The 14703-nt window shown below is 40.7% G+C and overlaps 1 protein-coding gene across 1 annotated transcript in view; it reads left to right on the top strand.

The window, feature by feature from the left end:
* Positions 1 to 14703, top strand: part of LOC311127410 (E3 ubiquitin-protein ligase NEDD4-like) — a gene marked incomplete at its 5' end in the record, with an annotated part of 110044 nt that overhangs the window by 37883 nt on the left and 57458 nt on the right. Inside the window, one exon of the mRNA XM_084159259.1 lies at positions 2877 to 3008. Coding sequence (XP_084015385.1) covers positions 2877 to 3008 — 132 coding nt within the window. The remainder of the gene's footprint in view (positions 1 to 2876; positions 3009 to 14703) is intronic.

The following is a 14703-nucleotide window of genomic DNA, read 5'->3' as shown; positions in this document are numbered from 1 at the left end:
TTTTCTCAGCCATTTCTACTTTCCGTGGATGCATCTACTAGTGGTTTGGGAGCTGTACTATCACAAGTGCAAGATGGGAAGGACATAGCCAGGCCGATAGCTTTTGCTAGTAAATCTCTTAATCATGCACAATCCAAGTATCCTGCTCACCGGCTGGAATTTCTAGCCATGAAATGGGCCATTCATGATAAATTCAGCCATTGGCTGCGAGGGCATAAGTTTACTGTGTGGACCGACAACAATCCACTCAAATATATTCTTACAAAGCCGAGACGATGCATGCGAGCAGAGATGGTTTGCAAAGCTGGCACCCTTTGAGTGGCGCAGTGGTCTAAGGCACTGCATCGCAGTGCTAGCTGTGCCACTAGAGATTCTGGTTCGAATCCAGGCTCTGTCGTAGCCGGCCGCGACCGGGAGACCCATGGGGCGCCGCACAATTGGCCCAGGGTAGGGGAGGGAATGGCCGGCAGGGATGTTGCTCAGTTGGTAGAGCATGGCGTTTGCAACGCCAGGGTTGTGGGTTCGATTTCCACGGGGGGCCAGTATGAAAAATAAAAATGATGTATGCACTCACTAACTGTAAGTCGCTCTGGATAAGAGCGTCTGTTAAATGACTAAAAATGTAAAAAAATGTCCCTCTCTTCCTCCCTCTTCTCCTTTCTTACTCTCTTTCACTATGTACCAAATCCTTATTTGAGAAATGTGCACTCAACTCTTAAGTATTGAGGAAGAGATTTCTGTGAATTTTTTTTAGCAGACGCTCTTATCCAGAGCAACTTACAGTTAGTGAGTGCATACATAATTTTTTCATACTGGTCCCCCGTGGGAATCAAACCCACAACCCTGGCGTAGCAAACCCAATGCTCTACCAACTGAGCTACACCCCTGCCGGCCATTCCCTCCCCTACCCTGGGCCAATTGTGCGCCGCCCCATGGGTCTCCCGGTCGCGGCCGGTTACGACAGAGCCTGGATTCGAACCAGGATCTCTAGTGGCACAGCTAGCACTGCGTTGCAGTGCCTTAGACCACTGCGCCACTCGGGGACTCAAATCAAATCACATTTTGTCACATGCACCGAATACAACAGGTGTAGACCTTACAGTGAAATGCTTACTTACAAGCCCTTAACCAACAATGCAGTTTTAAGAAAGAACCTAAAAAAATAAAAAAATAAAAGTAACAAATAATTAAAAGAGCAGTGGTAAAATAACAATAGTGAGGCTATATACAGTGAGGGAAAAAAGTATTTGATCCCCTGCTGATTTTGTACGTTTGCCCACTGACAAAGACATGATCAGTCTATAATTTTAATGGTAGGTTTATTTGAACAGTGAGAGACAGAATAACAACAAAAAAATCCTGAAAAACGCATGTCAAAAATTTTATCAATTGATTTGCATTTTAATGAGGGAACTAAGTATTTGACCCCCCTCAATCAGAAAGATTTCTGGCTCCCAGGTGTCTTTTATACAGGTAACGAGCTGAGATTAGGAGCACACTCTTAAAGGGAGTGCTCCTAATCTCAGCTTGTTACCTGTATAAAAGACACCTGTCCACAGAAGCAATCAATCAATCAGATTCCAAACTCTCCACCATGGCCAAGACCAAAGAGCTCTCCAAGGATATCAGGGTCAAGATTGTAGACCTACACAAGGCTGGAATGGGCTACAAGACCATCACAAGCAGCTTGGTGAGAAGGTGACAACAGTTGGTGCGATTATTCCCAAATGGAAAAAACACAAAAGACCTGTCAATCTCCCTTGGCCTGGGGCTCCATGCAAGATCTCACCTCGTGGAGTTGCAATGATCATGAGAACGGTGAGGAATCAGCCCAGAACTACACGGGAGGATCTTGTCAATGATCTCAAGGCAGCTGGGACCATAGTCACCAAGAAAACAATTGGTAACACACTACGCCGTGAAGGACTGAAAGCCTGCAGCGCCTGCAAGGTCCCCCTGCTCAAGAAAGCACATATACATGCTCGTCTGAAGTTTGCCAATGAACATCTGAATGATTCAGAGGAGAACTGGGTGAAAGTGTTGTGGTCAGATGAGACCAAAATGGAGCTCTTTGGCATCAACTCAACTCGCCGTGTTTGGAGGAAGAGGAATGCTGCCTATGACCCCAAGAACATCATCCCCATCGTCAAACATGGAGGTGGAAACATTATGCTTTGGGGGTGTTTTTCTGCTAACAACTTCTGGACAACTTCACCGCATCAAAGGGACGATGGACGGGGCCATGTACTGTCAAATCTTGGGTGAGAACCTCCTTCCCTCAGCCAGGGCATTGAAAATGGGTCGTGTATGGGTATTCCAGCATGACAGTGACCCAAAACACACGGCCAAGGCAACAAAGGAGTGGCTCAATAAGAAGCATATTCAGGTCCTGGAGTGGCCTAGCCAGTCTCCAGACCTTAATCCCATAGAAAATCTGTGGAGGGAGCTGAAGGTTTGAGTTGCCAAACGTCAGCCTCGAAACCTTAATGACTTGGAGAAGATCTACAAATAGGAGTGGGGCCAAAATCCCTCCTGAGATGTGTGCAAACCTGGTGGCCAACTACAAGAAACGTCTGACCTCTGTGATTGCCAACAAGGGTTTTGCCACCAAGTACTAAATCATGTTTTGCAGAGGGGTCAAATACTTATTTCCCTCATTAAAATGCAAATCTATTTATAACATTTTTGACATGCGTTTTTCTGGATTCTTTTGTTGTTATTATGTCTCTCACTGTTCAAATAAACGTACCATTAAAATGATAGACTGATAATTTCTTTGTAAGTGGGCAAACATACAAAATCAGCAGGGAATCAAATACCTTTTCCCCTCACTGTACAGGGGGCAATGCAAATAGTCTGGTTAGCAATTTCATTAGATGTTCAGACTTCCCTTTATCCCTACTGCATCTCACATTGTACTGAGTGACAACAGCCACCTGAGTGAACCCCAAATATGCCACGCCCTAAGCCTCAGCTCACCTACTGTTACCCTGTCCACTCCCTTAGAGGTGAGAACTCCCTGCCCTGGCTCCTATCCATCTTCTAGGCTGGACCTCCTTCCATCTTTCATTTATTTGTCTTTCCTCCCTCCTTTCCTGCCTTCATCCTCTGCTCTTCCTTGTCTAACATTCTCATATCCTTCCTTTCTTTGATCTCTTCTTTTTCACCCTCTAGGCCGGGCCTCTCCTCCATCTCTCCTCTTCTCCTTTCTTCCCTCCTTCTTCCATCTAACATGCTAATTTTCTTCTCCCTTTCTCTCTTTCAGGTTCAGCTCCACTCTGCTGTCTTGCTGCCTGACACTGTTCTCTTTTCTCTTCCTTGAACATTGTATTTCTATTAACCTCATTCACGCCCCTCTTTTTTTCTCTTCTCCACTCCTTCATGATAGTACTTTCACCACCTTCAGTCTAATCTTTGTTACAGTGAGAGTGAGTGTGAATGGGTTTGCAATGTATGTCCAAACAAAATGATTTGCCTATATGAAATGGATTGTTTATCCTGACTTGGTATCAATACTTGCACTATGAACATTCGACTGCCATTAGCATTTTTTCTAGCTTGAATTTTGTTTACCAACACTACCTTCAAGCAATGTCATTCAATTCAGGAATCTGAATTAAATCATGTATTTCATGTATTGTAGTCATAGCCGTGGGATGTAGGGGTGCTGGAGGTGCTGCATCACCCCTGGTAGGAAGATGGTAAAACTGCAAGAATTTCTTGTAAAAATAAATAAATCATAATAATAATAATTCCATTGCATTATTGATAGAAATGATCATGGGATTGGTATAGGGGAGAGATTTTTTGGGGGGATATTTATATATGGGCCCCATTCTGCATGGAGAGCGCTCAGCTCTGTTTTGTAAGCGGTGCGCTCATTATATGCTCTTATCTATTCAGTTGTGGGGGTTTGGAGTTGAGTTGGATCTCTCTCGCTCCGTCTCTGTCCCTCTCCCCTCTCCCATAGGTGGTGCGTGAGTTTTAATTTTGGGGAAGCAAACTTTAAGCATAAAAATGCTCCTTTATAATAAAGCATTCCGTGCATCTAACATCGCATTTGCAGACTTATGTAAGATAGCCTACTACTCCTAAGGTGATGAGTAGATTGAATAGTCATAATTTAGGCTAATAATATAACTCAATCACTGTTCGCAAAAAAGACTGCTGTGTTCAAATCAAATTTTATTTGCCACATGCGCCGAATACAACGGGTGTAGACATTACAGTGAAATGCTTACATACAAGCCCTTAACAAACAATAGAGCAGCAGTAAAATAAAATAACAGTAGGAAGGTTATATACAGAGGGTACCGGTACAGAGTCAATGTGCGGGGGCACCGGTTAGTCGAGGTAATATGTACATGTGGGTAGAGTTAAAGTGACTATGCATAAATAATAAACAGAGTAGCATCAGCCTAAAAGAGGGGGTTGTGGTGGGGTGGGGTGGAACAAGTCAGGATGCTCTCTATGGTGCAGCTGTAGAACTTTTTGAGGATCTGAGGACCCATGCCAAATCTTTTCAGTCTCCTGAGGGGGAATAGGCTTTGTCGTGCCCTCTTCACGACTGTCTTGGTGTGTTTGGACCATGATAGTTTGTTGGTGATGTGGACACCAAGGAACTTGAAGCTCTCAACCTGTTCCACTACAGCCCCGTCAATGAGAATGGGGGCGTGCTCAGTCCTCTTTTTTTCCCTGTAGTCCATGATCATCTCCTTTGTCTTGATTACGTTGAGGGAGAGGTTGTTGTTATCCTGGCACCACACGGCCAGGTCTCTGACCTCCTCCCTATAGGCTGTCTCATCGTTGTCGGTGATCAGGCCTACCACTGTTGTGTCGTCTGCAAACTTAATGATGGTGTTGGAGTCGTGCCTGGCCATGCAGTCATGGGTGAACAGGGAGTACAGGAGGGGACTGAGCACGCACCCCTGAGGGGCCCCTGTGTTGAGGATCAGCATGGTAGATGTGTTGTTACCTACCCTTACCACCTGGGGGCAGCCCGTCAGGAAGTCTAGGATCCAGTTGCAGAGGGAGGTGTTTAGTCCCAGGGTCCTTAGCTTAGTGATGAGCTTTGAGGGCACTATGGTGTTGAACGTTGAGCTGTAGTCAATGAATAGCATTCTCAGTGCATGGCTAAGCATGTAGTGGCGTAGAGTAGGCCTATGCTATAGTGCTATATCAGATATGTTTCTTATAATTTATTTGTGTGTTTATAAACACATTTCATGCAATTCTACTACGCTTTATGTCTGGAGATTGTAGGATAGTATAGGTCTGTAGGCTACTGCTGACACTGACAAACAGATTACAAAAATAACTTGTCTGCAACCATCTAATCTAGGCCTATGAAAAGGGGAGACCCAAATTGTACAATATAAAGTCCATCTAACCTGGAGAAGGAAATTATAGTCCAAAAACAAAGTTTCAAGTGGCACTGACTGATCCAATGATAGGGTGAATATGTGCACTGCTCACTCACCGGGGATATGGCCGAAATAAGATAGGCTATTATTCGCTCAAGTTGAGAATTTTGAGAACTAAAATACAGATTAGTCTTTTCATTGTCTTCTCTTTACAGCAATAGCCATTTGCTTTCCAAACTGTTTTTCCGCAGTTATATTTTGAAATATTGCGAAATGCCTTGGCCGATTTTAGCTGCTTTTCGCTGACAGTCGCAACTCAACAATCTCAACAATTTGGTATTTGCCGCACAAGCTGCCCAAATTGCGGGTATTTCATCTTTCTTTTGACGCGAACTATCATCTGGCGCCAAATCATGCTTGCTGGTGTACTAGCCTATTTTGAGTGATTTTATTTGCTTCTGTAAAGACAGGAGTAATTATATAAATTTGGCAGTTAAATTCAATTAACTTTGAATTAAATTGCCTATTGGACACGCCTCCCTGCCTCCCCCTTCTCTCTCTCTCCCTCTTCTCTCCCCCTTGTGGTGAATATCAAGGGATGTGGCGCAGTGCTCGCAATAGTCTTCCACTTCTATTTTCTATTAGTTTACAATTCTAAACTTGGCGAAAAGGGAACGGGAACAATATCAAATATGGAACATGGCATTCTCGCTCCCTCGGCTCGCAGGCCTGCTGCTGCCCATGTCAAACACGTAGGTGTACTAGCCCACTAATGTAGCAAGCCCAGCGAGTGGCGGTGGCGCTTTCCACCCGTTGGTGCTGGATCGAGGTGAGCACTTTTCTCTGCGATGTATCGCATAGCTGTTAATTTGTGCTCAGTATTAATAGACACAGTCTTGTGTTTACTAATTTAATTACAACATCCCTCTCGTCTTGGCTACTCGTCACATTAGGAATTGTATTCTATTACTAGCCAGAAAATGCTTTATTATACTCAAAAGATCTTCCCGCGGCAATGATTGTAGCTGGGGACTTTAATAAAGGAAATCTGAGGAAAACGCTACCGAAATTCTATCAACACATCTCCTGTGCTACACGCGCATCGAGGACTCTGGATCATTGCTACTCTCCCTTCCGGGCCGTCTATACAGTGGCTTGCGAAAGTATTCCCCCCCTTGGCATTTTTCCTATTTTGTTGCCTTACAACCTGGAATTAATAGATTTTTTGGGGGTTTGTATCATTTGATTAACACAGCATGGCTACCACTTTGAAGATGCAAAATATTTTTTGGGGTGAAACAAACAAGAAATAAGTTTTAAAAAATAACAGAAAACTTGAGTGTGCTTAACTAACAGATTCTCAATTGGATTGAGGTCTGGGCTTTGACTAGGCCATTCCAAGACATTTAAATGTTTCCCCTTAAACCACTCGAGTGTTGCTTTACCAGTATGCTTAGGGTCATTGTCCTGCTGGAAGGTGAACCTCCGTCCCAGTCTCAAATCTCTGGAAGACTGAAACCGGTTTCCCTCAAGAATTTCCCTGTATTTAGCGCCATCCATCATTCCTTCAATTCTGACCAGTTTCCCAGTCCCTGACAATGAAAAACATACCCACAGCATGATGCTGCCACCACCATGCTTCACTGTCGGGATGGTGTTCTCGGGGTGATGAGAGGTGCTGGGTTTGCGGCAGACATTTTCCTTGATGGCCAAAAAGCTCAATTTTAGTCTCATCTGACCAGAGTACCTTCTTCCACATGTTTGGAGAGTCTCCCACATAGCTTTTGGTGAACACCAAACATGTAGGGCGGCAGGTAGCTTAGTGGGTAAGAGCGCTGTGCCAGTAACCGAAAGGTCGCTGGTTCTAATCCCCGAAGCCGACTAGGTGAAAAATCTGTCGATGTGCCCTTAAGCAAGGCACTTAACCCTAATTGCTAATGTAAGTCGCTCTGGATAAGAGCGTCTGCTAAATGACTAAAATGTAAATGTGTTTGCTTATTTTTTTCTTTAAGCAATGGCTTTTTTCTGGCCACTCTTCCGTAAAGCTCAGATCTGTGGAGTGTACGACTTAAAGTGGTCCTATCGACAGATACTCCAATATCCACTGTGGAGCTTTGCAGCTCCTTCAGGGTATCTTTGGTCTCTTTGTTGCCTCTCTGATTAATGCCCTCCTTGCCTGGTCCGTGAGTTTTGGTGGGCGGCCCTCTCTTGTCAGGTTTGTTGTGGTGCCATATTCTTTAAATTTTTTAATAATGGATTTAATGGTGCTCCATGGGATGTTCAAAGATTCAGCTATTTTTTTTATAACCCAACCCTGGTCTGTACTTCTCCACAACTTTGTCCCTGACCTGTCTGGAGAGCTCCTTGGTCTTCATGGTGCCGCTTGCTTGGTGTTGCCCCTTGCTTAGTGGTGTTGCAGACGCTGGGGCCTTTCAGAACAGGTGTGTATATATACTGAAATCATGTTGCAGATCATGTGACAGTTAGATTGCACACAGGTGGAATTTATTTATTTTTTGTTATTGTTATTTTTCATTTTTTATTTTTTATTTTTTATTTATTTTTTGTTGGGGGGAATGGATCAGCTTAATATTGCAGATAGATTGTATCTTCTATCAATGTAATTGTCTGCATCACTTCCAATCCCCCATGTTTTTTTTTATTGTTTTTTAAAAATATATATATACTCCCCTTTATTAATTTTCAACCCCACCATCCTTTCCCTACTTGGAGCAAACTAGTGAACAACAATGCCCAGGCCTCTACTTCCGGTCCATACTCACTATCTACACCTTATGGACAGAGTTAATTTTACAATAATTCTATTATATATATATATATATATATATATATTATTTTTTTTATTGCTCCTGAACTTCTTCTACTCTCAACCTCTCCGATCATTTTCATGATGTCCATCTGGTTTGCTTCTATATGCCATATACTTCTAACTGTGCTCTTTCCCAAAAGCTCCCAACATACAACCTATATACTTATTATGGACACAGTATGCTTACATTATTAGCTATCTTTGTTATTATTTGTTGCTATTTGTTATTAGTCCCATCCTTCAACTCTTTTCAATACCTCCCATCTATATCTTAACACCATCCATATAGGATTTCTATTTGCCATATATATTTCAACCGTACTGTGATGTTTTACAAAAGTTCTGAACCTTTCTATTCTCATTGCTTCAACAGATTTTGAATTAAAAATAAACATTTTTGCTAAAAGTATTATTATATTATTGATTGATTGACTATGACTTTTCAGATCACCCAGTAATGCTATCTGCAAGGTTAGTTCCAGGTAAATATTGCAATCCTTTAGCCATTCCTGGACCTGTGTCCAAAAACAAGCTACAAATGGACAGAACCAAAACAAATGATCTAATGATTCTGTCTCTTCACAGCAAAATCTGCAGAGCTGGGAAGATTGTATCCCCCATATAAATAACATTCTATTGGCAGCAAGAATTTTATATAATAATTTAAATTGAAAGATTCAAATTTTTGAATCTGGTGTCGTTTTGCGTGTCAGTTCATAAACACTATGCCATGGGATCGGTACGTCAAAGATCTCTTCCCAACTATTTTGCAATCTATATGGGACGGCTGTCAATCCTGTGGTCCTTAAGTGAAACTGATATACTTTTTTATTTATCACAGTTTTCCTTAACCAATTATGTTCTTTAATGCAAGGCCAACAGACAAGTTCCTTACTTTCTCCCCCTTCCACTTTCCTCTTCCACTTTTGCGGTAAGGCTGCAATTATTTGGTTGTAATTTTGGGTAGAGCAGACATTTCCATATGTTTTTGTCAGCTGCATGTGCGACATAACTCCACCAGTCCTACCGATGATATCATTTACGAAGATTATACCTTTTTTAAACATTCTGTCAAAAAAGAAAGTTTTTTTGTCAATTAGTATATTTGAATTTAACCACAATATTTGTTGCATTATTTGTTCTGTCGTTTCTGGAGGATTAAATTGAAATTGCAACCAATTTTCTATGGCTTGTTTTAGAAATAGTGACTTTTGGGAGATTATTTCCTTTTCAAATAACTGAAAGTGAGAGGTTGTAATCTGAATAAAGGGAAAAAGGCCTTTCTTGAACATTGGGGGAGACAATCTTACTAATTTGCTTGAGAACCAGTTCGGATTTAAGTATAACTTTTGTATGACTGAAGCTTTTAGTGATAGGTCTAATGCTTTGATATTTAATAATTTCTGTCCTCCGAATTCATATTCATTATATAAATATGCTCTTTTAATTTTGTCTGGCTTGCCGTTCCAAATAAAATTGAATATTTTTTTCTCATATCATTTAAAAAACTGTTCGCTAGGCGTAGGCAAGACCATAAGCAAATAGGTAAACTGGGATAATACTAAAGAGTTAATCAGGGTGACTTTTCCACAAATTGACGGGTATTTTCCTTTTCATGGTAGTAAGATCTTATCTATTTTTGCTAACTTTCTATTAAAATTTATTGAAGTGAGATCATTTATTTCCTTTGGGATATGTATTCCGAGTATATCCACATCACCATCAGACCATTTTATTGGTAAACTACATGGTAATGTAAAAATTGTATTTTTTAGTGATCCAAAACGTAATATAGTACATTTGTCATAATTTCGTTGTAATCCAGAGAGGTTAGAAAATGTATCTAGATCCTCTATGAGGCTGTGGAGGGATTCTAGTTGTGGATTTAAAAGAAAACATGAATCATCAGCGTACAATGACACCTTTGTTTTTAAGCCCTGTATTACTAATCCTCTGATATTATTATTGGATCTGATTTTAATAGCTAACAGCTCGATGGCCACAATAAATAGATATGCCGATAGTGGACAACCTTGTTTCACTCCTCTTGACAGTTTAAAACTTTTTGAGAAATAGCCATTATTTACTATTTTACACCTAGGGTTACTATACATGATTTTGACCCATTTTATAAGAGATTCTCCAAAGTTGAAATGCTCCAGGCATTTATATATAACCCCCAGTCGAACTTTATCAAATGCCTTTTCGAAGTCTGCTATGAATAGCAGGCCTGGTTTCCCATATTTTCCATAGTGTTCTATTGTTTCCAATTCTTGCCTTATATTATCTCCAATGTATCTTCCATGTAAAAAACCTGTCTGTTTAGAATGAATAATATCCGACAATACCTTTTTAATTCTATGCGCTATACATTTTGCTAGGATTTTTGCATCACAACACTGAAGTGTAAGGGGCCTCCAATTTTGTAAATGGACTGGATCTTTATATTTTCCACTTGTATCCTGTTTCAGTAATAATGAGATCAGACCTTCTTCTTGAGTGTCAGATAATCTACCATTTACATAGGAGTGGTTAAAACATGCTAATAACGGTCCACTTAGTATATCAAAAAAGGTTTGGTATACCTCGACTGGTATGCCATCCAACCCTGGAGTTTTCCCAGACTTAAAGTCTTTAATTGCATCCAGAAGTTCCTCCTCTGTAATTTCACCTTCACATGAGTCTTTCTGTGTGGCTGTTAATTTGACATTATCAATAGAAAAAAAATCTCTACAATTAGCTTCAGTTAGAGGAGATGGAGGCGACTGAAAAGAAAACATATGCTTAAAGAACTTTGTTTCTTCCTTCAAAATATCATTTGGTGAATTATGGGTGACTCCGTCAATTGTAACCAGTTTCATTAAGTTCTTTTTGGTAGCATTCCTATGTTGAAGATTAAAAAATAATTTTGTGCATTTTTCCCCATATTCCATCCAGTTTGCTTTATTTTTATAATATATTACACTTGATCTTTCTTGAATAAGTTTCTCCATTTCTTTTTGTTTTTCCTCTAATTTATTCTGAGCCTCTATGTTACAGTTTTTATTGCCATCTATCTGTTCTGTTAGACTTTCTATTTCCTTTCTTAGTATAAACTCTTTTGACCTAAATTGCTTTTGTTTTAGAGATGAGTACTGAATTGCATGGCCTCTAAAGGCACATTTAAAGGTGTCCCATACAATAAGGGGATTCGCTGTACCTATTTTTTGTTGGAAAAAGTCAGTTATAAATTCCTTTGTTCTAATTATAAATAAATTATCATCCAATAGGCTTTGATTAAATTTCCAATATCCTCGCCCACGTGGAGATTCAGTAAGAGTAATGTATATGCCTATTATATGATGGTCCGACCGCATTCTGTCCCCTATCAACACTTTTTTTTACTTTTGGTGCCAACGAGAATGAGATAAGAAAGAAGTCAAGACGACTAGCTTGATTCAGTCTCCGCCATGTATATCTCACTAGATCAGTATATTTAAGCCTCCATATATCTACTAGTTCTAATGTATCCATGACATTCACAATTTCCTTAAGAGCATGTGGGTGATTGTTTGTGGTGTGATTTCCTTTACGGTCCATTGAGCTATTTAAAACAGTATTATAATCCCCCACCATAATAATATTGTCTTGAGTTGCTTGCAGGCTTGATAATTTATTATATATATTGTCAAAGAATTGTGGATCATCATTATTTGGTCCGTAAAGGTTAATGAGCCATATCTGTTTATGGTCCAATAACATATTTAAAATAATCCATCTACCTTGTGTATCTATTTGTACAATTTGCACATTCGGATCGAAATTACTATTAATTAATATCATCACCCCTTTTGAATTTCTTTGCCCATGGGAGAAGTATATTCCCCCCCCCCACCCATTCTTTTTCCCACGCTACTTCATCTCGAATTGTTGAATGAGTTTCCTGTATACAATATATATTATATTCCTTCTCTTTGAGCCATGTAAATATTGTTCTTCTTTTGTTATTATCAGCTAAGCCATTACAATTATAACTGGCTATACTTATTTCACCATACACCATAATGAGATACAAGTTTCAAGTCTATTTATCATTATATATGTTTGTAAATTTACCAATAAAAAATAGCGTAATGATTGAGTGTCCATATAGCTGTACCGTGATATTTGCACTGCTACGGAGCAACCCTTCAATTGTTCTCCACTAATTCCCCCGCTAAAGCCCCTCCCCATCCCAAGTTGTGCCGTCATCCCAGTGATCAGCATCCCACCCACGTCCCTCCGCATCCCTAAGGCCCCGAGAGGCCTGGACCCATCCATCGAAAACAGCACACAGTACCACCCACAAAACAGAAGCAGATTAACCGCCAAAAGCATTTCCAATGCTTTCACCTCTATATATACAGTGGGGAAAAAAAGTATTTAGTCAGCCACCAATTGTGCAAGTTTTCCCACTTAAAAAGATGAGAGAGGCCTGTAATTTTCATCATAGGTACACGTCAACTATGACAGACAAATTGAGAAGAAAAAAATCCAGAAAATCACATTGTAGGATTTTTAATGAATTTATTTGCAAATTATGGTGGAAAATAAGTATTTGGTCACCTACAAACAAGCAAGATTTCTGGCTCTCACAGACATGTAATTTATTTTTTAAGAGGCTCCTCTGTCCTCCACTCGTTACCTGTATTAATGGCACCTGTTTGAACTTGTTATCAGTATAAAAGACACCTGTCCACAACCTCAAACAGTCACACTCCAAACTCCACTATGGCCAAGACCAAAGAGCTGTCAAAGGACACCAGAAACAAAATTGTAGACCTGCACCAAGCTGGGAAGACTGAATCTGCAATAGGTAAGCAGCTTGGTTTGAAGAAATCAACTGTGGGAGCAATTATTAGGAAATGGAAGACATACAAGACCACTGATAATCTCCCTCGATCTGGGGCTCCACGCAACATCTCACCCCGTGGGGTCAAAATGATCACAAGAACGGTGAGCAAAAATCCCAGAACCACACGGGGGGACCTAGTGAATGACCTGCAGAGAGCTGGGACCAAAGTAACAAAGCCTACCATCAGTAACACACTACGCCGCCAGGGACTCAAATCCTGCAGTGCCAGACGTGTCCCCCTGCTTAAGCCGTATGAAGTTTGCTAGAGTGCATTTGGATGATCCAGAAGAGGATTGGGAGAATGTCATATGGTCAGATGAAACCAAAATATAACTTTTTGGTAAAAACTCAACTCGTCGTGTTTGGAGGACAAAGAATGCTGAGTTGCATCCAAAGAACACCATACCTACTGTGAAGCATGGGGGTGGAAACATCATGCTTTGGGGCTGTTTTTCTGCAAAGGGACCAGGACGACTGAACCGTGTAAAGGAAAGAATGAATGGGGCCATGTATCGTGAGATTTTGAGTGAAAACCTCCTTCCATCAGCAAGGGCATTGAAGATGAAACGTGGCTGGGTCTTTCAGCATGACAATGATCCCAAACACACCGCCCGGGCAACGAAGGAGTGGCTTCGTAAGAAGCATTTCAAGGTCCTGGAGTGGCCTAGCCAGTCTCCAGATCTTAACCCCATAGAAAATCTTTGGAGGGAGTTGAAAGTCCGTGTTGCCCAGCGACAGCCCCAAAACATCACTGCTCTAGAGGAGATCTGCATGGAGGAATGGGCCAAAATACCAGCAACAGTGTGTGAAAACCTTGTGAAGACTTACAGAAAACGTTTGACCTGTGTCATTGCCAACAAAGGGTATATAACAAAGTATTGAGAAACTTTTGTTATTGACCAAATACTTATTTTCCACCATAATTTGCAAATAAATTCATAAAAAATCCTACAATGTGATTTTCTGGATTTTTTTTCTCTCATTTTGTCTGTCATAGTTGACGTGTACTAATGATGAAAATTACAGGCCTCTCTCATCTTTTTAAGTGGGAGAACTTGCACAATTGGTGGCTGACTAAATACTTTTTTTCCCCACTGTATATCCCTCATCTACACAAAATTGAAAGCTCTCTCTCACTACCCCTGCTCATAGACCCCCGGTCGGCTCTGGGATATGCAACCATTTCCCCTCTCACTCACTTAACGCCGCACCTTTTCAAACACAAAAATGCACACCACATGGTTGACTGGGGAAGAAATGGGCCGAGCGTGCAAACCCACCCGCATCCACATCTGCCGCAAGGGGGAAAGGACGCCAGAGAGAACACAGGACCAACCACAACAACCATCCGCCAAAACAACAACCTCCCGCCAAAAAAGCCATGTTCTAATTATTTGTATTTAAATATGTATTATTCTGCTTGTTATATCGTTTTATCCTTTTATAAAATACTATACTTACTATAAATGTTATTTAATATTACAATCCTTATCATTGCTAGTATCAGGTGCTCCAATATTTGACTCCTCTATTACAACTTTTAGAATAGCCATGGAGTAGTCTTTGTGTCTCTTAACATTTGGTTGTCAATATATAATTTATCCACCACTAGTGCAACACGTTTCCCTTTTAATCTG

Source organism: Coregonus lavaretus (assembly GCF_964263955.1).
Source record: "Coregonus lavaretus genome assembly, chromosome: 4".
NCBI lineage: Eukaryota > Metazoa > Chordata > Actinopteri > Salmoniformes > Salmonidae > Coregonus > Coregonus lavaretus.
The sequence above is the reverse complement of the archived record's forward strand: the minus strand, read 5'-3'. Positions and strand labels throughout refer to the sequence as shown.